This window comes from Anolis carolinensis, unplaced genomic scaffold (assembly GCF_035594765.1).
Source record: "Anolis carolinensis isolate JA03-04 unplaced genomic scaffold, rAnoCar3.1.pri scaffold_13, whole genome shotgun sequence".
Taxonomy (NCBI): Eukaryota; Metazoa; Chordata; class Lepidosauria; order Squamata; family Dactyloidae; genus Anolis; species Anolis carolinensis.
Genome location: NW_026943824.1, coordinates 11,703,500 through 11,729,840, shown reverse-complemented (window position 1 = coordinate 11,729,840; position 26,341 = coordinate 11,703,500). Strand labels below are relative to the sequence as shown.

The following is a 26,341-nucleotide window of genomic DNA, read 5'->3' as shown; positions in this document are numbered from 1 at the left end:
GTTTGGGCTCCACCCCTTCACTTCTGATTGGACAGCCGCTTCCGCCGCAGGCGCTCTCATTGGTCGCGCCTCTTGTTTATATCCCACCCAGGCCCCTGTGCGGGACCGCTCATTTCATTGCCGTCTTTTTTCGACACTGGTCTTTATGAAATGGCTCCTCCCCCGACACTTGGGAATCTGCCTAGCAACTGGGAACGCAGGCGGCAGCCGATTGGTCAGAAATTAGGGAAAGGTGACGTCACCCAACCAAGAGCCCAAGATGCCCCTTAAAGCAACAGTATTAAAAGAAAGACTTTAATTAAATCACCAGAACCTGGGCATGCTCATAGGAGGGAATGCAATCGGTCACAAAAGGGGAAGATAATAAAATAATACCTCCCAACAAAGGATTCTCCCAGGCAGGAAACAGCCAGGGTTTGAAGCTAAAGGGCCATTCAATGCTAATCAAGCTGGCCAATTGCAACATTTACACTTGTCTCTAACAGACAAGAGTGCTTTCTCATCCACAGATATATAAACCCCACTTGCCTAGTTTCCAACAGACCTCACAACCTCCGAGGATGACTGCCATCGATGTGCGTGAAACGTCAGGAGAGAATGCTTCTGGAACATGGCCATACACCCTGGAAAACTCATTGCAACCTAATAAAATAGCTATTTTTTTACCTGAGAGAACTAGGAATCCAGAACGTTGGATAAGCGAATGTTGGATAAGTGAGACTCTACTGTATTATCCAGTTCAAAGCAGATAATCTGCAGTCACAGAAACTGGATTATATGTCACTCTAGATGGGGCCTAAGTCCTCCTGAATGCACCATCTGACCTTGGGACCTAAGCAGAGTGAACCCTGGTTAGTATCTCGACGGGAGACCACCAATGAATACCAGGAACAGTCGGCCCTCCACATTTATGCATTTGAATTTTCCTTGATTTGAGATATTATCCAACACATTTTTGTAGTCAGTTTTCAATACATCGTGATATTTTGGTGCTAAATTCGTAAATATAGTAATTACTACATAGCATTACTGCATACTGAACTACCTTTTCTGTCAAATTTGTTGTATAACATGTTTTGGTGCTTAATTTGTAAAATCATAACCTAATTTGATGTTTAGTAGGCTTCTCCTTAATCTCTTATTATCCAACATATTCGCTTATTCAACGTTCTGCCAGCCCGTTTACGCGAGACTCTACTGTAATAATACATTTTATTTATATCCCACCTTATCTCTCCAAAGGGACTCAGGGCGGTTAACAACAAATAAAGGCAAATACTCAATGCCTTAGACCGAAACAAAATCATCCAATCACCCTAACCCAAAACAAACCACATCAACAACAGATTAACAAGAAATAATAATAGCGGCAATGTAGATTTACCCTCAGGCATAGATCCTTTTTATGGAATCCTGGGAGTTATAGTTTTGAAAACTCTTTAGCCTTCTCTGCCAGAGTGCTGGAGACTCGCCAAACTATAGATTCCCAGTAACCCATCGCATTCAAGTGCTGTCAAACTGGATTAATTTTACAGTGTAGCCGCACATGGTTTTGAGATGTCTGCCTTGGCACAAGGCCCTGCAAAAGTAGCCGAAGACCATCAAGAAAGCATGATTTCTTTCTCGTGGAGGAAACGATTGATTCAGAATCTGTGTCCCTGGTATCCAAATAAATAACAACATAGTATCTAAAGAGCAGGAAATGAATGACGCGAGAGATTTTTAGGAAAGAGGCCTGCAACATTTTGTTACCAAGAAAGGTTTTATTTCCTTTTGCCAGTAGCTTTGTTAATTGCACAAGAAAAGAAAAATCATTTCTTCTGTTTTTGCCATTTAATCATCACCACACATCCTATTCTGAATGACAAGGGTTAATTAAAAACAAGGCAAAAATTAAAAAAAAATTCACAACCTTAATTACCTATAGATCGGTCATCAAAAGAGAAGGATTTAAAAAGAAAAAAAACTGCTTTTTTTTCCTTACAAGCTTTCCACAAGTGTCACATTGTCTTTTCTCTTTAAAAAGGGAAGGGAAGGAGGGAGAAAAAGCAATGGCTAAAACAGAAATCCCCATTTAAAAGGAACTTTACAGTCTTCTCAACAATATTAAGACAACAAAGACTAAGCCAGTCCCATTATATTCTCTTGCAATCCGTGCGTCATCTTCTGCACCATCACCAAGTGGGATCTGAACAAGGCAAAGGTTTTGAAGGAAAAGTGGCTTGTGGAGCAGGGAGAAACCTCATAGCATTGAATTAGAGTCTTGGGCACTTTAAACTATGAAATATAAAATGCTATGAGGGCAAATCAGGACTATTCTGACCCTAGAGAGCTTATGCCATAATGTTAAGGCACCACACACTCTTTACTGTTTTGCTATCAAGGTGGAAAACATGACTATCCTTTTGAAATGGCATCAAAGGCATTCCAAGCTTCGTTTCTATCTCACAATATCCTTTTCCTTAATTATCAGTAACTGTATAGTTCCCATAGGAAGCGTTATACACTTCAGCATATCTTTCTTCTCACTGCTAAACAACCCACAAGAGAAAGGCCTTTATTGGAAGACACTACCATTCTCTTTTACCTCCATTCCCAACTTAATTTTACTGGAAGATAAAAGGAGGAAAAAAGCATTTCTGGGATCTGTTATTACTTGAACAAACTTCACACTTTGGGAGACAACTCTAGGGCCTTTGGAAGGAGCCAACGGGGCTGTCGTTCAAACAGCAATTTACACAAAAGCCTGGAAAGCAATCTCAAAATGCTTCCAAACACTCATTCGGAGACTAGCATCTTCTAGCAGTCCTATGGAATGACTATGTGTGATTTTCCCGTTACAAGATGAATCCGAGTCTCTAGAAAAGCAACACTAATGGCTGTTTGGGGCTGTAAGAGCCACTTTCCACATAGGACTACACTTTGCCTTCACTGAGTGGGGATTATAAGGTTTGTGGGCTTACGCATCCGGGGGGGGGGGGGGGTGTTATCTGGTTGAGAAAAGCTGCCATTGAGGAACATCATGCTTCCTTTCCCATGAGGAATGTCTATCCATTGGAAGACAAAGTGACCCGAGAAGCATTATGTTCATGAAGAACCAGGACACAAGCTGGATGGGCTCCATTTCTGGAGTCTGAAACACAACATAAACCCCTTGGGTTCTGAATCCTCATGGTTCCTCACCTCACCTGATGTTGAAGGGTTGCATCCCACCTTTGCACATGGGCACAGAGTTCAATCTGATCCATTCACTATGTGCGCCTTAAATTCAAGATACATAAGTTTGACAAATGCAGCCACTTTCTCATGTGAAACCCAATGCACAATCCCCGCCAGCCAGGTTTTCTTAAGCTGTAAGAAAGGAAGCTCTTTTGAGGAATAATACTGATAGGAGCTTTAAAACAGAAGCACCTGATTTTCAAAAATCTTTGTAATGTTACTGGTTTGCTTTTTTTTTTTTTTTTGCTGTGTGTACAACCTCTCTCTATAAATCTTTTCAATCTAAAAATTAAAGAGCCAACAGGGAGAGGTCAAAACTGTTTGGTGTGCCACTGGCTCTTTTTGTTAGGGATGTACGTTGTTAAGATCTTTTGGGTTCAAAAAGCTTGCCTTTACTGAGTGATGACCAAGTCATTCAAAATCTCTTTAAGATTCTTTGTTTCCTATAGCATTGTAACAGGCCTCATCAGCAGAAGCCCTTCTCCATAAACTTTACCACAATATGAATGTAACACAGGCACCTGATTAACCAGCCCTTGGGAAAATCCACAATTTCGCCAATGGATTGTGGAGCCTTGTTGGGACTTCAGTTACTTCAAGTCTTCAGTTACGCACACAGGATTCACTAGTTGGTGCTCCCCTTTTTGCTGTGAAATAGACATTTCTTCTCTTTGAAGAAAGGAAGGCCTGGCCACAGGTTTATGAGGTTTTAGAGTTTGGGCTAAGCTCTTTCCTAGTCCTATAAATAACCTTAGCAACACGAGAAGAACCCAAACCTTCAAACAATGACAGGTGTGTATCTGATGGGCCTGCAGCCTGATGTAATACACTAGGAAGACACCATGAAATTTATCTCCATTCACTTTAAAACATATACAGGGTAGATCAATCTTTCTATGGGTAAAAGCACAGATGGATAGAATCAGTTTTTATCCTCAGAAACAGCAATGAGTTAATGAAGTGAAGCATACTTTGTATTGATTTTCATGCCACCCCCTCCTTTCAGGAGCTAAGTTGCCATCCTATTCAAAGTTGAGAGCCCTAAAGGTTCACAGGGAAGTGGGACATCTTCCCTCTTCCCATTGCCACTAATGCACACAACAGGCCCACGTTTACAATTACCCACGGGAAAAAAGTGAAATAGCGGTTAAAAACAATGAAAAAAAAAAACCTTGGGGGACACAGAAATGGATGAGAACCAGAAGGCCAAGCAGAGCCACCTGCCACCAATTTTTTTCTCCAAGACTCTCATTGGGCAGCATAGATTTGCTGTCGAGATGGTCAAGGGTCCAACCCCTTCTTACTGCTGGTACAGAAAGGCTTGCTGCAGCATTGCCCTAGCGGCAGATCTCCAAAAGTTTTTGTATTAAAAAAAGAAAAGAAAAGGAGGTGGGGGTGGAAAAGACAGACAGACAGACAGAGAAGGACTGGTCCAGAGTTAAAACCCAGTATTCATCATCATCATCATCAATAATAATCATAGTATTAACAAGAAGAACGGGATGCCTAATGGATGTAGGCCCTGTACACAGCAGACATATCGTTGTCAGATTGGTCCAATGCTTTTGCCCGTTTATAGACCTGAGGGAGAGACAAAGCAGGAAGAGATGAATCACAGTAGAAATGAATGTTGCTGCTTTAATATTTAACAGTTTCACACTGAAAATATTTAATAAGATCAAAAAACTAAGAACTCAGGTAACAAACCTCTTCATTACAACTGTCTCAAAAACAGAAATGAGTTTAGACAGGACCTACCTCATTGGCTGCAGCTGCCATGGGAGTTGGGTGGTTGACAGAATCACCTAGTGCAATGGCTAATCTGAGATCCTTCTGGATGTATTTCAAATAGAAGTCTGGTTTAAAATTTCCTTGCAAGATGTCTAGAAAAGAAGGGAGAGATCCAAGATACTTTTTTCCCACATTCTGCTTTCTGAGCTGCTGATGACAACATTGCTTCGTACAAATGTTATTGGCACTGCACCCACCTGAATGTATGAAGGCAGCTTACATCCAGCCAATTTTAACTTGCAAATTTTAACCTAATTTTATTTCTGTATATCTGTGTGTGTGTATGTGGTGTTCTGTATTATCTTGCTGTCTTAACCATATTGTACCCCACCTTGAGCCATGACAAGGCGGGTGACAAATCACAATCGTGTTATATTATTATTAATTATTACAGTAGAATCTCACTTATCCAAGCTAAAAGGGCCAGCAGAAGCTTGGATAAGCGAATATCTTGGATAATAAGGAGGGATTAAGGAAAAGCCTATTAAACATCAAATTAGGTTATGATTTTACAAATTAAGCACCAAAACATCATGTTATACAACAAATTTGACAGAAAACGTAGTTCAATACGCAGTAATGTTATGTTGTAATAACTATTTATGAATTTAGCACCAAAATATCATGAAATATTGAAAACATTGACTACAAAAATGGCTTGGATAATCCAGAGGCTTGGATAAGTGAGACTCTACTGTATTTGGAAATTTTACATTGTATTATTAATAAATGGTTGTTACTGCTATTAGTATATTACTACTAGTAGTACTACTACTTTTATATTATTATATTGTATGACACAGCAAACAAGATAGACGTGCTGGATTTCATATCACAAAATCATCATCATCATCATCATCATCATCATTACAATTGAAACCACAGCTTCATTTACCTCAGGAATATATCTCTCCTAAAAGAGTTTGCCTAAGAACCTAGATCTGCTATCTATGATCAAATCTGGAGATTTTCCAAATGCAACATATGTTTTACTATCGTCTCTCTACATGGAGTTCTAGCCCACTTTGATTTAAAGCCACTGCAGCTCATGAATACGCTTGACATCACTATGGGAGACCTGGATGTATCTAACTGCAACACATTCACACTAGAAAGGGAAGTGTGGAGACACGAGACCTCACACAGGCAGTTCTTATTCCACCTCTTCTCCCATCCCTTTGAGCCTTCTACTCAGTGACATTTAAAGACATACTGCCCGTCTATATCAAAGGAGAATGAGGGTGGGGAAGGGTCTTTACTTTGGCACTTCTGGTCCAGGAAGATGCTGGCAAGTTGTCCCTGATTGAGGATATCCAGAAGCGTCTGTTGAGACTGACCGGTCACTTGAGCCAGAGTCAGTCCTTCTGCGATTGTGGCCATGAAGCTCCCTTGGACCATGTTCACAATGAGCATCATCTTGGCAGCGTTGCCGACTTCGCCTGGGAGGAAAGCACACAAAAAAGGAAAAAACGGTCTACAAGCAAGTGAACTGGCCAAGCCCTCCTGAAATATCTCAAGCGGCATCTATTATTTGTTCTGTTAGTAGAGGAGTACATACGCTGAAGGCCTTTGTCCCACAGACTAAGGAGATAGAAACACTTCTGCCAAGGATCACACTACAAATAGTTCCTTTCATGCCAGAAGGGAGTTTTACCTAAGAAAAAAGAGGTTTTCCCCATCGCCTGGAAGCAACTACTGCAGTCTTCATATAAACCCCGATCTCCAGCCGCTAATATCACCAGCATCCCATCATTGGACAGCTGTTGGTTCCCTGAAACAGGGGCTTCCAGAAAGCGACCGCCTCTGGATACAATCACCTAGAAAGAACAAGAAGACTGTTGAAACTCAACCACATCCTGAACAAGTTTGTAGTCCTCATCAAGGATTTAGATAGGCAGATGAGTTAGCTGGTGGGGAAAGCCCTTCCTCCACTGGCTTCTCTGTCTGCCTGTCTCTCTGTTTCCTCTTTCCATCCCCTTGTGGGTTAAACTGATACTCCTCAGGGACATGCCTCTTTTTCTGCAATGGGTCCTGGGAGAGTGACTTAGCTAGATATCCTCCATTGCCATGCTAAACAGTATGCTAGTAAGATACTGACATATCTTTGAAGTAACTAAATCTTGATCCTAGATGCCATAAATACTATTGTCTAAGGATAGAAGATTTCTCTCTCTGTATGTGTGCAATCTCTCAATGAATCAGATGGAAAAACAAGCCCTACAGCAAGAAAGAGGTAATCCAGTTAAAGTGAAAACAAAAAGGACTCCGATACTCAGTCCAACATGGTTACCTGGGCCAGTTCTGTGACCGTATCTGCGTCAACAGTGGACATGTCCACGTAGCATTTCCCGGGACGTATACCTTGGAGCACTCCACTTGGACCGAGCACCAGCTGTGGGAACAGAGGAGCGGGAAAGCAATAGGGTGTCTGCAAAGAGACGCTGACCTCCCTGACCGCAAAGCAGCTTTTGCAGATCTCCTTTTGCTAAAACGTCCCAAGGACGTGGATCCAAAATCAATTATTTGGGGAAAAGAGCTGCCCAGGATCTCAAGCACAAAGATGACCTACTTCCAGGACTGGAGACCATACTTGTCTGTTCCCATCCCACAGGACAGCAATCCTAGTTGATGGGAGAGCTGGCAAAAGAAAAGCTACAGTATGGCTTCAAAACAACATGTATAGCAATATGCACCTTGTTTTCAGATTAATCCTAATTTTAAACCAGGTGCACACTTACCGTAAACATTGGTTTCAAGTCATATTGTTGCCTTTTGCTCCACTAAACTGAAAGCTGTGTTGTCATCCCTTTAGTACATAACTTAAGGGATGTTTCACACATGTTGGCATTGCCATGTGAAGTGTCATGGAAACCTTCATGCAGCCAAACAAAAAGCTTCCACTGATCAACTCACATCGCCTTGCTCTTTCAAAGTAAAATCAAAGGGTTTTCTCATTATATTAACACTGGAGGGCTCTGAGGAGCAATTACTCATGACACCAGATTGTGTTAAATGGGGGAGCTACTATGGAAGAAGAATGGTTTTGGGGACTACAATTCTATTTAGAGATCCCATTTTTCTTTGTTTTCTCCTATGTTCTGCATTTATAGAAATGAACATGCCAATTCTTGAAGATGTTAGTTACAAAAAGCTGATAGAGCTGACATGCTTCACATTAAGATAGATGTAGGCAGCAATTGAATAATCCTGAGCACAACTTGAAACAAATGTAATAGTGGACAGAACCTAATCCGAATGTCTGCTACCTCCTCCTTCATCTCCGAAGGAAACTGGACTGTTAATGAAAGAATCATAATGCCAACAATCTGGAATCGTCAGAAGTCATTCATCTGGAAGCAATGTTTGCTGGAAAAGCTTTGGGGAAGCACTGGACACAGCAGCTAGGAAAAAGAAAAGGCACACGGGGTGGCGGGGTGTGAGAAAAGAGGTAATCCTTACATCCTTGGCAGCCTTTGGGTCAGATACGCAGGCAAAGGTGATGTCACAGGTCGAGACCACTTCGGCAGGGGTCCTTCCTAGCCGTGCCCCCTCCTGGATGAACAAATCACACTGCAAAAGGTACAGGACCAAAGGTGAGAAATGGAAACCACTGGACAAAGCAGATCTACTCTACGCTTTGATGCTTTGGAACAGAGGTTTATATCTGGGATGAATGCGTAACCTAAAGACTGCCTCTTCTCTGGACAGACTGCCATCTTCCTCTGTTGCAGTTTTAACTGACAGCAGGTGGCACTGATATTACGCTAAAGGTACAGATATCCAAGCAAAATTCAGTCTTTTAAAACCCATGCTTTGCTCTACCCTCTTTTTCACATCTCACCAGAGCTCAGTCGAGCAAATCCATTTCCAAAACCCATATTGTGTGGGATGTCCTCTCTCACACTATATCATGCAATTTACAAATAGAATAACCAACCTATTGGAACTCTTCTGCTACAGTAACTGAGATGCAGATTTGTATTTCAGAAAACAAATCAGCCCACTGTTGGTAAGGAAAAGTTAACTGTCCACAGTGACATCTTGAGACACCATTTATACTTGGCTCTAACGGTTGTTGTCATCATCATCATCAAACCAAGAACTCACAGCCTATCTGCTCCAATTCCCACTGGCTTTGGTACATTGCTTTAATATCATCTTTTCTAGAGGAAAACCTCACCTTTTCAGCAGTTCGGTTCCAGACTGTAACAGTATGACCCATTTTTAGTAAGTTGGACACGATGCCACTTCCCATCAGGCCCAGGCCAAGGAACCCTATCCTGAGTGTGAGAGGAGAGGGTTATTACTGAAACTCTTCTGGGTTTCAGAAAGGTCGTGAAAACATGGCTGTGTGCACAAGCTTTTAACGAGTAATATGATAACGTCAACATGGTCTGATTAAAGGCTGAAGCATGAGGTTTTTAGACAAATGGATCTAGTTTACATATGTTTTAAATGTTATAAAATTTAAAATTTAAATCCCGGACTGATTTACGGCTACAGCACGAGGATTTTGGAGGAATGGATTTTAATTGCTGTTTTAATTATGTGTAGGCATTGCATTGTTGCCAATTTTGTACGCCGCCCTAAGTCCCTTCGGGTGAGAAGGGCGGGATATAAATGTTGGAAATAAATAAATAAATAAATAATGTATTTTAATCATGTATTTTCATAGTTTTAATTGATGATATGTACTGTTTTTGTTTATGTTCTTGGCATTAAATGTTGCCAATTGTTGTAAGCCGTGCACCAGCTGAAGGCCCCTCCCACCAGTAACATGCTATGCTAATTATATATGTGTGTGTGTGTGTGTGTATATATCTATATATATAAAAGGGTAATGATATTTCGGCCTAGGACAAAACAACAAAACTACACATCCCAGAAACACTAAACTTGGCAGCACAACCCCTCATCCATGCCTCTACGTTCAATACAACAAAAAGCTCCAGCTACTCCAGAAAACGGCCCATAAGCCACAGCAACGCATGGCCGGGCAAAGCTAGTATATATACACACACACATATACATATATACAATTTACAATAATATATAATATATTGTATATGCATATAATATTAATAATATTATTTTGTAATACAATATAATACTAATACAATATAATAATGTTAATTATATATTATATATTACATGTAATATTAATATTACAATCTATATATATAAAAGGGTAATGGAATCACGGCACCGAACAAAACAACTAAACTAAACACCCCACAACCTTGAAAATTGACAGTACAACCTCTCATCCACGCCTCTACATTCATACAAGAAAAAGAAAAAGTAAGTCCTAGCCACAGCAACGCGTGGCCGGGCACAGCTAGTATATTGATATAGTACAATATAGTAATTTATTGCCAGTATTGTGCTATGCTAATAATATAATATTGTATGTAAATTTAATTTGTAAGCTGCTCTGAGTCCCCTTCGGGGTAAGAAGGGAGAGATATAAATGTATTAAATAAATAAATAAATAAATAAATAAGCCACCCTGAGTCCCCGCGGGTGAGAAGGGCGGGGAATAAATGCCGGAAATAAAATAAATAAATAAAATCTTAGTAGAGGGCATAGATGGCGGGCTTTCCTTTAGGGCAGCTTCTCCTGACCAAGGTTCCAGCTTTATGGCAACAGAAATGAACAATGGGGTGCACTCTTTGTAGAAAGGTTTTAGTACAAGGGACCCAATTGTTCTAAGACAATAATACAAACTACAGGTCCAAATGAATTATTAAAAAAATGACTCCGATAAAATAAGAAAACATGACAGTAAGAGGCAAGTTTTTTGGTTTAAAAAGGGAAGTGATCCCTCTCCTTCAGGAACAGTTACAGGGAGGCCTGTGTAACAGAAGTTGTATTTGGCAGCAAATGAATGGATTAACACAGTGCAGTAGAAAATGCCCTGGGTTTGAATTGAAGAAGCATTTCACTTTCTAGTGAAATATAACAATGGCGACAAAGGCCAGAAACAAAAAGGCCAAACCCAAAAGAAGCAAATTCTTAAGCATCTTACTTCCTGCATGTCAGCTCTTCAGCTCACAGCTGCCTGAAATTGCAATGCTTAAGTAAACTGACATGAAAGTATTGTGGCAAGCCACCGTTAGATCAACATCGTGCCCCCGATTCACCTCAGCTTGTATGCTGCCAGGGAAAGAGTTTACCTGAATGCCTTCATAGTTACTTCGATTTCACTTCAGAGAGCCCAAAAAACTAACATCCTCAGATGGCGGCAGTGAAAAACAGGCCACAGCCTCCACTACCGTTGAGGAGGAGGGAAATTGCTTCCGGGGGCAAGGCAGGAAATGCAATCGTGGCTCCTATCACCCTCGAAAGGCAGGCAAGGGGGAGCAGAGGAAGTGCCCAAAGTCACAAGTGTCACAGAAGACTGTTTCTGGAAGGTGCAAGCGTTCCATCTCTGCCTCCTCCTCGGGGCAGTTTGGAATTCATGGTTAAAGAGGCCTTGTCACATGAAGGGCACTGAAATTTGGGTTGAGTAAACAGGGAGCAGAGGCAACGCCCAGCAGATGCTTCAGATAATGCTCTGCTGGGAGACAGGAACTTTCACTTTTTCAGAAAAGCCATTCAAACAACCCAAAAGGGAAACTCGCCGTCCTTCACGGTTGTCTCTGATCTTCCTCTTCAAAAGGAAGCACACAGGAAGGTCATTCTTACTATTTTCTATGCTTATTGCATTTTAACTTTTGCTTCATGTGTTTTAAGATATGTTCTAATATATGCTTTTGTAGTTGCATTTTAAGTATGTTTTAATATGTACTTTTATAGATGTATTTGATTATATTATGATTATTATTTTATCCACACAATCCCCTTGTGAGCTGGGCCAGGCTGGGAGAAAGCAGTAAGCCCAAAAACACAGAACAAGTATTTTATAGTCCAGATTTTACGCTTTTTGCTTCAGAAACCAAGTCAGGAAGACAGAGGGCTTGTAGCCAGGTTACTTGGTTATTAACTGTATCTTCAATTATATAAACACAGTGTTAGATTCACCACAAAACTCAAGTGAAAGACAAACAAAATAAATTATTGGTATTAATCATAACTCTGTCACTAGGTACCATTCAGAGCTTAGAGGAGCTGCTTTTTTGCCACAGTTCCAAGAACTCCCTTCATGGCGATCAACATGTTGGTTAAGGGATTCTGGCAACTGCAGTCCAAAAAGCAAAACTCTGTGACTATAGAAGCTCTACAGAGGACAGCTGTAGAAAAAGTCAAAACACAGAGACACAAAACGTAATGCAAAAACAACAGATTCTTACTTCTTGTCTGTAGGAGTGATGCTGCCATTTATAGCTGTGCTGTCTGCTGCCTGGATGGATGTGGACCCGGTTTCCTAGGAGAGTAAAACACACCCACCAGAGATAATTTTACATGGGGAAGACAGGCAGCAACCAATAAAGGCCAGTCAAAAGCAAAGTCTGCTGTACCTCTTCACACACCTTCAGCTTCTTTGTGATGGCCTGGTAGCAAACAGCTGGCTGCACAGGGAAGGAAAAACAAAACACATTTTGAGTAGGTGCAACAGGCCTGTCTGCTTCCTTGCAGGGGGAAGACCCACGTACTCTGCAGGAAGAGGTTGCTTGATCTGAACATGCCAAGGACCTCCACCCTCAACTCAATTTGTGTGAGAGAAAATACATTCTCCCTTTATTACAAGGGTCCACATGCCCTCCTCCGACCCTCATGTTCAACCTTTTCAACCCAGTGTATTCCTATAGATTAAAAATGTGTCAATAAAGAACAGGAATTACCGAGTTGCCTTGCAGTAATCTGCCTACACACAGCAACTTACTAGCTACTTCTCAAGCCTGTTCTTGAGAATGGAAGGGTTTCAATTAAAGAGATATGTCAGTTCTAACAAATGGCTATTTCCCCCTACAATTGATTTATGGGCCACCCTCTAAGTTTTAGGGACTACCTTTCTGACCGTACTTTTACCCTCACACTAGGAGAATGAATCTGGATTCCTCTATGGGTCAAGAGGGTAAGACCATGCCTACTGAGATCCCCAGCAAAGGTTGGGTTGTTTTTCTACTTCATGCTTCTTTCCAAGAATAAGGTCTTACTCTGCTGCAGTCCTCAATACTCAGGATGCAATAAAAACCACCCGGTGCTCAGGGAGTCCCAATTGAAAGCACGTTTGTTTTGCATCCGCCACCCATCTTCATTTGGAAAGATGGGTGAAAAATCAAAACACTGTGCTCCCAGCTGGCACTTACAAGGCTCCATGAAGGTGCCAGCTGAGAAGCAGGAGGACTTCTCCCCATTGTTTTTCCCACTATGAGGAGGGGGAAGATGTTAATTGTACTCAGTAGGCAATGAGGCAGCAGGATCACTTCCCTGCCTCTCTTCCAATTTGGGGGAAGCCACTTGGTTTCCATAAGTTTTTCCAAAACATGGACTCCTACAGCTCCACTATGGGAGTGGTAGGTCAAAACACTTGCAAGGCCAAATGTTCCACATCCTACTTTATATGATCCAAAATAAAATGGAAATGTTTGTGGAAATCTGAAAAAGAGACAGCCTCCACCATGGAAAGATTTGCATTGAGGAACATGAAATTATTCAGGGTTACTCCAGAGGCTTCAACTCCTGAAGACGATACTAGGCAAGTTCACCACCTAAACCTATGGCTCACCTTCTCTGTCTGGCTAAGCAGGAAGTGATGGAAATGCGGGTCGCCATCTTTCACAGGCTGTAATAGCAAAGAGGCAAACTGAGAAACCAAGACAACCAAACTTCAGGTCAGAGCCCTTGTAGATTCCGATGAAGTTCCTCGATATCCTTCTGTGAACAGTTTTGCTTCTCTCCCTACTTACTACAGGACATGAGCTTTAGTCCCACTAAACTCATGCACTGTTGGCACTTCCTACTGTTTTGGTGATGGATTCAATGAGCAAGAAGGCAAAGAGGGACATGCTCAAAAGGGGCACTATATGGATTATAACCAGCGGGCATGCTGTTTGCCTTGTGCATAGCTGCAGGAACAGACTTCCTGAATGTCCTCTGTTTGTGGGGATTTACCTGGAAACGTATTCAGTTCTAAAGTACAATCAGCCCTACATACCGACAGATTCTGCAGCCACAAATTCCACAAAGCAAACCTTCATTTTGCCATTTTATATAAGAGACACCATTGCATATAATGGGACTTGAGCATTTATGGATTTTGGCATCTACAGAAGGTCCTGTGTTTCGTAAAGTTATCCATTCTCAAAGTCACGTGGAGCAACACCTAGTTTGATTATTCAATAATGAAGGAGGCACGGTAGTGAAAAGCAGCCTTCTTAGTAGATTTCAGTGGTCCCTCTTTTCACCTTCTGTCAGGCGAGACAAACAGAATGCAGAGGTGACAGTGAGAAGAGATGGCCAAGAATCACAGGTGAAAGGAACAGGTCTGACACGAGGTGAACAAGACTACTCAAAATGGAACAGCAATGAAGGAGGTTTCCCTTTAGAGATCCATAAGCTAGGAGTAGGTGCTTCTGTGTAGGAACTTCACAGGTTACTGTGATCCACTAGTAGCGAGGTGGGAATCTGGGGAGGCCGAGAAGCTATTTTCACCCACTTCCCTAGTAGTGCTGATGTGGGTGTTGCCATTGTGGGTCAATTAAAGAGCTAGGCTTTGCACGTGGCTTTCTTAACTTTTGGATCATTTGGGAGCAAAATCCTCTCCAAAACTATCTGGAAATTACTTACTGGACATCAGTAAGAAGTAAGTCTTCGGTGGCTGCAAAAGTGGAGGTTAGGGGCCATCTTTAGCCATACTCTTTCCTTATCCATGACTTAATACCTGCTGCTACAGCCATGGCCTACTGCTTACTTCAACTGAAAAATATGGGTTAAATCACCTCGCCTCCACCTGGTGGCCATTTAAATCCAGCCACGGTGCCGGTCATCATTCTCTTCACTGTGCTGGATTCAGGGATTGTCAGGTCCTGCAGAGAAAGGAAATTTCTGATCAAGAAACCAGTCCCAAAAGCTGTTGTGTGTTCTGGGATACATGTACAGTAGCCATAAAGATATGCTAGAAATCTCATGAGCTGCTTCAAAGTGACTGAAATGAAAATCCATGCAGCAATATCTCAGTATGCTTATTCAGAAGCAAGTTTCACATAGCTGATCTAGATTTATTTCCTTGTAAACATGCATCACTATCACATTCTCAAAGGAGAACATTTTCATACCTGCTGCCTTATCAGTTTCACACCTGGGGTAAAGCTAATTTGATCTCCCTCATTTAATTTTCTATTTTCCTCCTTTCCATTATCACGGAGAAAACACCAAAATACAATGTGGGCACAGTAAGTATTACCAAAAGCCTTCCCCTTTCAAATGCACTGACATTTCCCTCCCTTTCTTTCTAATTCTTCTGGAATTGGAAGGATGCCAATGGCACATTGTATTCCCATCTATTTCAACCACTGGAGGGAAAAGACAAGGATACACAGAAACCTGGCACACAATTCCTTTCTTGTTTTACCATCTTCAGTGGATTCCCACTGTATGTCTTGCAACCACATCGTAATTAAGAGACTATTTTAAAAGTAGAAATGAAACATGTTTGATTTCTTTCCTGGATAAGAATATGTGATTTGAAGCTGGCCTTTTCAACCTTTAATCCTCCAGGTGGTTTGGACTTTAGCTCCCAGAATTCCTGACCATTGGAAAAGTTGGCAAGGGCTTCTGAGAGTTGGGAGGCGCAAACATCTGGAGGCCCTAGGGTTGAAGAAGCCTGATTCAGAGCCTGGTGCTCTCCAAATGTGCTGGACTAAAATGACCACTGCTCTACCAGCATCTCTAACCATAGCAAACAGTTTATTTGGCATGGTGGGAGTTTCAGTCTAACAGAAGGTTGATTCAGATAACAACTGGCTGTTGTGAGCCTCCTGTTTCCCCACCAAGTTGTGGCTTTTACAGTTCCACCCTCAACTGGGCAAAGTCCGGGCATTAGTGGCCTTAAATCATCTTAGTTGAAAGGCTGCAAGACAGTTACACAAAGAGAACAGCCACACAACCACAGTCTTATAACTTGCTAGGCAGGTGTTAAGAGAAAACATGGACTGCAATTCTAGGCATAACTTACCCAATATCTATAGAACATAGCAGAACTACACAAAAGTGACAGTCGGTTATAGAAAGAACCACTGAGAAGCATGGAATGAAAATATTACTAAAAACCACCGGTATCTGGGACATGTATAATTGGATCTTTCTCATAAAAGATATGAATAATCAAGACAGATGACAGAAGTCTGCATGTGAAGAATGCCATTTTAATAGTTCCCTGGAATATTAAAAGCATTCAAACCCTGATTTGATTGTAACTTCCCTGCTTTTCAAAATAAATTCATGCTCAAAGGAGAATAATGTATGCCAAAAAGCTGCTATTCTTCTTGCCATCCTTCTGTTTTTCAAGATCAAGTTTGAAGGATGTGATTTACTACATCAAAGTAAGCACTGATGCCCCTTCCAAAAGAATAAGGGAGTATATATGCATATTAAAAAAAACCAAGGGCTCTGGAAATGCATAATTTCAGTTTAGCACATAAAGAAGAATCTCAGTTTTCCTACTTTCTATACAATCAAATGTTCGCACTCTTTTGATGTTAATTTACTCTATCTTATAAGGTAAAATTTCAATAAAAATATTTTTTTTTAAAAAAGAAGACTTAAGGAAACCAGAACTCTAGTGTGAGAAATTTCTCAATGCTCGTAGGGTATTGATCATTAATGACGCATCAGTGCGAACCTCCCCAGACCACTGATGTTCAAACCCAAAGCCGACAAAGATCAGTACCACACCTTTTAAAAGGGAAAAGATACAACTTGTCTGGGGAAGAGAGGCTCATAATTCTAATAAATAGCAGCCCCTCCAAAACAGTGCTCCACACCATAGTGAGAAAGTCAAAAGCAGGGAGGTTCCAACTTTCTTTAAAAAATCACAGAATGACAAAGGTCCCTCTTCTACACTGCCAGATAATCTAGGTTATACAGCAGAAAATCTACATTACCTGATTTGAACTGGGTTATCTTAGTATACACTGCCATCTAATCCAGTTCAAAGCAGATAATGTGGATTTTTTTACAGCTGTGTAGAAGGGGCCTCAGACTGCACAAGAATCTACACAGAAGTGCCCAAAGGACAAGAAAGGCAGGAAATTGACAAGTTTGTCATGTTTATCACCATTTTGGTTACTTTAGGGAAGGGACTATCATCACAATTTGAGAGCCATAGAGCCCATGTATTAACATTTCCATCAAATGAAAGTCCTTTAATTTTTTCTCTTTCTCTTGGGTACTCAGGTTGGATATAACTAACAATTACAGTAGAAATCAGAGAAGAAGAAATGCTTTTGGAGTTCAATGGCCCAGTAAGAAGACTTCCTTTTAAAATATTCTGTTGGTTTGTATTTTTTCTCTTGTTCTGTTCCATTTTCCAGGCAAAAATAAAAAGGGACCCTGTCTTAAAGGAAGCATTAATCTTCACATTCTGCAAGAGTCCATTTTTCATATTATGTCTGTGAAATAACAGATTGATTGGTACTCTTGGTTTATAGGGAAAGCTTTCCAAATGGCCACAGCAATGAAGTAATCTGGTTCACTAGTAGGGGGTACATTCCATCTGGACAAGCTCACAGGACATGAGCGGAGACACGCCACAAAACACAGACCTTCTCATCTTTGGGGGGACGCCCTCGCTTCCGGGGGCTCTGCTCATATGTTCTCTTCAGCAGAGGTTTGATCCCTCGTTCAGAGGAAATGGAGGAAGCCCTCTTTTTTGCCTTTCCTTCAGACAACCCAGCTTTGTGCTTCTCTTCACCCATGGACTGCTTGCCCCTCTCTTCACTGGAATTCCGCCGGTTCTTCTCTTCAGTCGAATTGTGAGAAGATGCCTGATTTATTACAGAACAGAAGGGTAAGATGGAACAAGAGCCGGAAATGGTTTTGTTTTCCTCACACTGATAAAACCCAAGGGTGACAAGTCAGGATAAACATTTAATGGAACATCAGTGCTGTGAACTCAAGTTTTAATAGGTTCCAGCTATTGGCTAAGAAAACACAAAAAGAATAGAAAAGCAGATGAATATGGAAAAGCCAATTTAAGAAGAAAAAAAACTGCAGAGTAAAAAAAACCCATAATCCAATGCTGTAGTATCTCAACAGAAACTTTCAGAAGCATGCCGGGAAATGTGAAAACCAACTGCTTTACGAAAGCCAATATAATCATAAGTCATTGTTTCAAAGAGGCCACTTACTGCCCCTGCCTGGTGACAGTGGGAAAAAAGGTTATAAAACCCTAATTCATTACTCACCTGGTCTTTGCCTTTGGCTTTCTTGAGAAATTCTTCCACAGCATCGACAGCTTGCTGGAACCTTTTGCCTTTGTTGATTTTGATCATTTCTTCTTTGTGGGCATGATAAGGCTTCAACTGCTCCACTTTAATCCAGGCACTAAGAAATAAATAAAAATGAGATCATCAAGTATCACTGCTGTTCTTTTGAATCTGGTGAATAGGCAAAATCCTCAAACACTTGCTATAACCTCTGAAGGGAATGGATAGATGGGGCTTGCTGCTATCTCTATAGACTCGTAAGAGTTGGAAGTCACCACAAGGGCCACTGAGTCCAACTTCATTCTGCAACACTGGAATACACAATCCAAGTCCTCCTGACAGATGGACATCCAGCCTCTGCTTAAAAATGGCCAGAGGAGGAGACACCATCACCCTCCACTGTCACTTTAAAAGTCTTCTTTTACCAACTGACAAATTCAATTTACATTTGCTAAAGTAATGAAAATGCAGTATATGCTAACACCATGCTTCTCCACAAGCGTTCTAAAGTTTTAAAATACCATTTCCCCTGAAGGCAGAAAAAGTAGGTACATACTGGTCTTCAGTCCCAAAAAACTTGACAAAGAAGCACTTCTTCCCACGAGGCTTCTTCAGATCCTTAGGCGGATTAACAATCTGTCAGCAAAAAATACACAAAAGACTTAAGAGACAATGAAGGCTGAATTTTGCATTAAGCATTCTCACTGTAGTCCCTCCAACATCTGTTTTGATAAAAAAATAATAATGATGAACCAATGTTTATAGAAAATACCTCCCAACTAAAGATAGACCTGTACTAGGAAAAAAGACAGCAGATATAGGTTCCCGGCTATAGTATGCTACCTTTGGTCCTCATTCTACCACAGATTAACAACCCTTCTGGAAGCCACATTTATACAGACAGGTAAAACAAGTAAAGGTTTTTGTAATCTAGCTCTTTGAGGATCTTTAATTTTAGGAAATATCCTAAGAACTTCCACTATGCCATCAGCAAGGGAAGCAAAGCTCTAGCATTTCTGCACAGGTATCAGTATTTACCCATTAGACTGTTCATGCCATAAGGATAAAAAATTATGCCACTCTGGCATTGGCTAAACTTTGTTGGTATTCCTGCAAGTGGACAGGCAGCATAAGTATTCTTCACACAACACGTTATCAGACAGATTGCAACTGTCCTTGGCACAACATCTTTATGACAAGAAAAAAGCTACAAAAGCAAAATGGAGGCCTAGCCAGACATTTGTCACAGCTGTCAGCCATTTCTCAGGTTTCTCCAAGACTGTGGAAGAAAACATCATGCCTGCGCAGAGCCTATGCTTCAGCAGTGCACTGAAGAAAACCATACTGAAAGATTAAGAAGGAGGAGTTCAATGTATGAGTTCCCACTCAATCTCTATTTGCTTGCCATGGTTACTGAAACTATTTTTTTTAACACAGGCTGGGATGGATTGATTGATGGTACAGAAGCATGTGTTTCTGAACACAGCAATAAAAGAAGCTTGGGTCGCTTCTTAATCAGAAGATTATGTTGTGATTTTTTTACCTATAAAATACACTGTATTCCTGTGCACTCATGTGAGGAAATTATTTTCTTTTGGCTGTAAAACTATGCATAATGTTTTGGGAATAAGCCCCACCGATCTTAATGGGATTCACTTCTGGACAAATACAGAACCAAAGTATACATAACAATTAAAGGTAGCGCTGAGACTGACTTATGGAAGGGGAAAACCAGTTTGACAGAAAGAAGGTAATGATTAAGTAGCTGTAGCCAGGGATACGATTCATTTCTAAACCCACCCAAATCTCCCTACTGGTTCATTGTTAAGATATGTTTCTTCCTCTAAGAAGAATGCCACAATATAGTTTGCCTTGTGTTTTTGAGGTGGAATATAAATTTGTAAAAATGAATGCAGTAACTTAAGCGCCTATTAAAATCTACTTAAAAACTCACCTTCCCTGGCCAAGGAGGATATCGGCCCAGCTTCCCCCTAAGAAAAAAACAGAAGTGAGCCAGAAACTATCAAAAGAACAGTAGCAATTCTTCAAAATCCTTCCTCCACAAAGCCCCTAAAAACGAAAAACACGAGTTATTTAGTGAAGGATTTGTGACAATATTTCTCCTGAAATACTATGAAATAGTAGAGTCCAGGCAGGGCCTTAATATAATATTCTGCACTGTAACTGTTTCCCAAATGACAAGCAGATTTGCAAATGTGACAAACAAGCGATTCATTAAGACTCGTTTGTGCTATTACTTGTGCACTCGTTCCTGTGTCATTACAGAATCTCACATCTAATCTCTAACTTGTTTACAGATCTAACAAACATGGCTCAGAATAAAATGGGGGAAAGACTACCGAAATAACAAAGTTTAGAAGCAACATGAGCATACAAAGTTAACAAAAACTAGCACATGGTTGTTTCTGAAGCCAGAAATTTGAATAATATTGCAGGATATGAGACCTTCTGTTCTGTTCTTGTTTCCCCAATAAACTGAAAGAGAGAAAGACATAGAAATGTAGGTAATCAGGGAAAGAAAGGTGGATCAACAATGAGTGGCAACCAGCCATGCATTTGGACAATGATATTCCTACAAATGGAGAGCGTCATGCTAATGTAATAACCAAAGAAACAATTCAAAGCTCATTCTCATGTTACATGGGAATTTTCACTTGAATTAATATGTAGTAAACCATTGTTAGGAAGAGTAGAACCGAACAAAACAAAAACCGGAAAAAGTATCACCTTGTACTTACTTTGCTACGCACATTTAATAATTTCACACTGCTACCAGTGAGGTGCTTCTGGAAAAATCTCAGGCAATCACAACCAGGATTGTTCAATTTGGTTTCTTTAAGATAAGATTGCACACTGGGATCTTGTTTCATGAACATCCAACTATACAGAATAAGAACTGGAAATCCTAAATGAGAACGAACTTCACATAAGGGAAAATCAACAGCAAGCAGGGTCGGGCCCACTTAATATTTAGACAGGAGACAACAAAAGACTATCAAGAATCTCCATGACTCTATCATGCTCAAGGTAATGATTAAGTTAATGATCATCCCACCTGATCTCTCAATTCTAACACACGATCAAGCAAATAAACTTCATCAACTCATATCCAGAGCCTTATCACTAAAATTATATAGGCTGACTTCCAGCAACCTCTTTTGTGGGACAAGCATTTAAGAAAAAGATTTGTGACGTTTAAGAGGATAAAATGTAAAAAGGGAGTAATGGGACAGCAGAGATGTATCAAACACAGTAGAGCAGTTCCCATGTGGTTCTTAATATGGGATTCAGAGTCTCTGTGAGGCAGAGAATTCTGTTGCAACTCTTGGCAAATATAATTAAGAAATATGGTTAGCTTTCAAGGAGAACTTGAATCCTAACCTGAATCTGAGTAGAAAGCCTTTTATTGTGGCACAAAAGCACAGAATTTCTATCTATATCATGGTTGCACTAGACACCTATCTCTCAAGGATGTCAAAAGGAACAAGAGCCTGTGATTACTACTAGACTGAGGCAGCAATCCTTATCTTAAAGAAAGCTCTATGGGATTTACTTCAGAATAAACAAGTACAATATCAAACTATAGGATTACGCCCAAGGTTAAACCACACTTCAGTTGTGGACTCTACCTCACAATATAAGAATGACAAACCTAAATTACTAGGAAAACAGATTCTTCCAAGTAATTCTTTATATAACAAAAATTATTCTTAGTTTTGTGTATCAGAATTCTATTCTGAAAAACTGAATGAATCCCAAAAATAATAAAATATCCAAAATGGCTAATTCATCTATTTCATTTATTTACTCCATTCATTTCCCAAGGGCACATGGTAGAGCTCCAAAATTGGGAATTCAGGAAGCTTTCTTATTATTGAGTCAGATTAAATCCATACTATCAACAGCAACTGGCAAGGTTTTGAACTCTCCAGGGTTTCCTGCCCTGAAAACCTATAGGCTGGGCCTTAAACAATCTATAGAAAACATGTGCCCTCTCACTAAAGGATGTCATCTCTTCTTACCTTTCTTTAAAAGGAATATTTAACATTTGGACACCACTTTGTTCAAACTTAGCTCAACAGTTCTTACAGCAACCCATAAATATCTTTAGTCAGTATCATTTTCCAAACAAAGACAGAGAGCTAAAATTAAGAAAAAATGGATTGTCTATGGCAATATACGATTTAATCCAGGGACCATGTATCTCATGTCTTATTCTTAATTATACCAGCTGCATTTATGCATCAGTCATATGCATCTTTATATTTGTGAGCCCAAATAAATCTATGAAAACGTGTTTCTAAGTACAGATATGCCACAAAAATAACATATCAACATATAAGAGAGTTTGTAAGATCTGTGTGTTGCCAGAGCTCTGTTTCCAAAATTAAAGGCCTAACCCAGCTGGCCTACTATAAATGGAAAATACCTTCCCCCATTGCCCCTTTGAAAAGGAAACTACACTTACTTATGTCTTTCTCTTAGCCTTTTCTTGTTCAAATTGCAGTGAACCAGGCATGAAGAGAAGCCCCCTTAACTTGTGAGTCAACATGCCTAACCACCTCTTTTTAAAGAAGGGGGTTGCATGTTTAAAATTAGATGATTTCATAAATATCCTGTTTGGATATTTCATGTTTAGAATGATGGTGCATCAGGAGATAAGTACAGTAGAGTCTCACTTATCAAAGACTCGCTTATCCAAGGTTCTGGATTATCCAAGGCATTTTTATAGTCAATGTTTTCAATATATCATGATATTTTGGTGCTCAATTCGTAAACACAGTAATTACAACATAACATTACTGTGTACTGAACTACTTTATCTGTCAAATTTGTTGTATAACATGTTTTGGTGCTTAATTTGTAAAATCATAACCTAATTTGATGTTTAATAGGCTTTTCCTTAATCCCTCTTTATTATCCAAGATAATCACTTATCCAAGGTTCTGCCGGCCCGTTTAGCTTGGATAAGTGAGACTCTACTGTACATTTAAAGAAATCCTCCTCAAACTATGATGAAATAAATGTTAGAAATAGTAACTGCACAGCGATAGGTTTGCAGATTTCTGTAATGTTCTCATTTGGAGAACTTGGTTAGTTATCTCTTGCATGCAACAATAGACAAGGCTCTATCTTAGGCATGGGCAAACTTGAGCCCTCCAGGTGTTTTGGACTCCAACGTGTCTGCCGCTATGACCCACCTTGAAATTTAAGATCTTCACCTGCTGGTGGTCCCGTCAGCCTCACAGGTGTGGCTGGTAGGGACGAGAGACAAGGCCTTTTCAGTAGTGGCTCCCCACCTACCCTGTTTCCCTGAAAATAAGACATCCTCTGAAAATAAGACCTAGTAGAGGTGTTGCTGAATTGCTAAATATAAGGCCTCCCCGGAAAGTAAGACCTAGGAAAGTACGTACCATAGATTCTTGTACATGGAAAAAATGGAAGTAACAAGAAAGTCTTGTTAGGATTCACAGTTTGTCTGGTTATGCTGGTTTGTGATGACAACTACTGTATAGTATATAATAAATGTTCATTTTTTGTTCAACAATAAATGTGAATTCTTCTTCATGGGAAAAATAAGTCATCCCCTGAAAATAAGACCTAGTGCATCTTTGGAAGCAAAAATTAATATAAGACACTGTCTTATTTTCAGGAAAACAGGGTATGGAACGCCTTCCCAAATGATGTCAGGCAGGCTCCCTCCCTCCTATCTTTCCGCAGAAAAGTGAAGACCCGGTTGTGGGACCAGGCCTTCAATCAATAATAGCAACATCAATTATTACCATCCTAGAACTCAATAACAGACCAATTATTAGACTTGAAATGTGCCAACTGTGTATTTATATGTATATTTTTATCAATATTTAATGTATTTAATTTTAATTGATTGAATTGTCTGTAATGTTTTTATATTGTGTTTTATTGTAAGCCGCCCTGAGTCCCCTATGAGTGAGAAGGACGGGATATAAGTATTGTAATAAATAAATAAACTCCCACCATTCCTGACAGCCTCAGGCCCCTTCCTTTTCCCACTCAGCCGCTTAAGGAAAAGGAAGGGACCTGAGGCTGTTAGGAATGATGGGAGTTGAAGTCCAAAACCCCTGGAGGGCCCAAATCATAGAATAGTAGAGTTGGAAGAGACCTCATGGGCCATCCAGTCCAACCCTCTGCTAAGAAGCAGGAAATCGTATTCAAAGCACCCCCGACAGATGGCCATCCAGCTTCTGCTTAAAAGCCTCCAAAGAAGGAGCCTCCACCACAGTCCAGGGGAGAGAGTTCCACTGCCGAACAACTCTCACAGTGAGGAAGTTCTTCCTGATGGTCAGGTGGAATCTCCTTTCCTGTAGTTTGAAGCCACTGTTCTGCATTGTCTGCAGGGCAGCAGAAAATAAGCTTGCTCCCTCCTCCCTATGACTTCCCCTCACGTATTTGTACATGGCTATCATGTCTCCTCTCAGCCTTCTCTTCTGCAGGTGAAACATGCCCAGTTCTTTAAGCCGCTCCTCATAGGGCTTGTTCTCTAGACCTTTGATCATTTTAGTTGCTCTTCTCCGGATGCTTTCCAGCTTGTCAACATCTCCCTTCAATTGCGGTGCCCAGTATGTTAAAAATAGTAACTGCACAGCGATAGGTTTGCAGATTTCTATAATGCTCTCATTTGGAGAACTTGGTTAGTAATAATAATAATAATAATAATTTTATTTTTATACCCCGTCCCATCTCCCCGAAGGGACTCGGGGCGGCTTACATGGGGCCAAGCCCAGACATCAGACAATATAAAAGCATAGCAATAAAACAAGTCAACCAACAATAAAACAAATCATAAAACAAATGAGGTCACATACAATAAATACAGTTGAGTCTCACTTATCCAACGTTCTGGATTATCCAACACATTTTTGTAGTCAATGTTTTGAATGCATCGTGATATTTTGGTGCTAAGTTTGTAAATACAGTAATTACTACATAGCATTAATGTGTAATGAACTACTTTTGCTGTCAAATTTGTTGTATAACATGATATTTTGGTGCTTAATTTGTAAAATCATAACCTAATTTGATGTTTAATAGGCTTCTCCTTATTAGCCAACATATTCGCTTATCCAACGTTCTGCCGGCCCGTTTATGCTGGATAAGTGAGACTCTACGGTATACTGATAAAAACCTGGGTTGGCATGCAACAATAGACAAGGCTCTAGCTTAGGCATGGACAAACTTGAGCCCTCCAGGTGTTTTGGACTTCAACTCCCACCACTCCTAACAGCCTCAGGCCCCTTCCTTTTCCCCCTCAGCCGCTTAAGAAAAAGGAAAGGGCTGAGGCTGTTAAGAATGATGGGAGTTGAAGTCCGAAACCCCTGGAGGGCCCAACTTTGCCCATGCCTGGTTTAAACATTTTAGGGCCTTACCTGAAACCGGGCTTCCTGGTTCGGGGCAAGCGGGTAAGGAGGCGGGGCCTCCTCCCTCATTCGCTGCCTCATTCCCTGCTCGTCCCTTGGGCCTGGCTCGGGCCTTGCCCTGGAGAACGCCCAGCCTCTGAGGGAGGGGGTTCTCATGCCCAAGGCCCGCTTTTACCTCAGCTTCTCACTCGACAGGCCTCACCCGCCTCTGTAGGCCGCAACCAAGCCTCGCCAGAGTCGGCACTCACCACACTAAGTCTCCCTGCCGCAGGTTCACCGGAGGAGCAGCCGCCGCTGCAGCCGCCGCCGCCGCCGCCATTTTCCCGGCGCCGCCGCTGGGCCCGTCGACGCCACACCCCTCCACCTCTTCTCCGTCTCCCTCACACGACACACACTCGAACTCCCTTCCTGCCCCGGTTTCCCCTCAGAGGGAATCCACTCCGGGCGGACGGAACAGAAATCCAGGCCGTTCAAGAGGGTTGGAGGGAGCCGAGCCGGGATTGGTGGAAGGCGCGTCACGTGGCGCTCGGCACTCTGGCGTCA

At 41.0% G+C, this 26,341-nt stretch overlaps 1 protein-coding gene across 5 annotated transcripts; it reads right to left on the bottom strand.

Annotated features, from left to right (window-relative positions):
- Positions 1-1,743: 1,743 nt before the first annotated feature.
- Positions 1,744-26,319, bottom strand: glyr1 (glyoxylate reductase 1 homolog). Of its 5 annotated transcripts, none has more exons than XM_016995918.2 (16): positions 26,047-26,319; positions 20,335-20,371; positions 18,937-19,016; positions 18,360-18,498; positions 17,718-17,939; positions 14,895-14,981; positions 13,682-13,738; positions 12,471-12,521; positions 12,303-12,376; positions 9,191-9,290; positions 8,470-8,580; positions 7,301-7,399; positions 6,665-6,827; positions 6,270-6,449; positions 4,978-5,102; positions 1,744-4,800 (listed from the first exon to the last, which is right to left on the bottom strand). In XM_016995918.2, the coding sequence occupies exons 1-16, from the start codon at positions 26,115-26,117 to the stop codon at positions 4,726-4,728; spliced, it is 1,671 nt and encodes a 556-aa protein (XP_016851407.1). In that variant the 5' UTR covers positions 26,118-26,319; the 3' UTR covers positions 1,744-4,725. The 5 variants fall into 5 exon arrangements, with proteins under 5 accessions (XP_016851407.1, XP_008115001.1, XP_003224800.1 ...); XM_008116794.3 differs by having other exon boundaries at positions 7,301-7,402; positions 12,483-12,521; XM_003224752.4 differs by having other exon boundaries at positions 7,301-7,402; positions 26,047-26,318.
- Between the last annotated feature and the right edge of the window lie 22 nt (positions 26,320-26,341).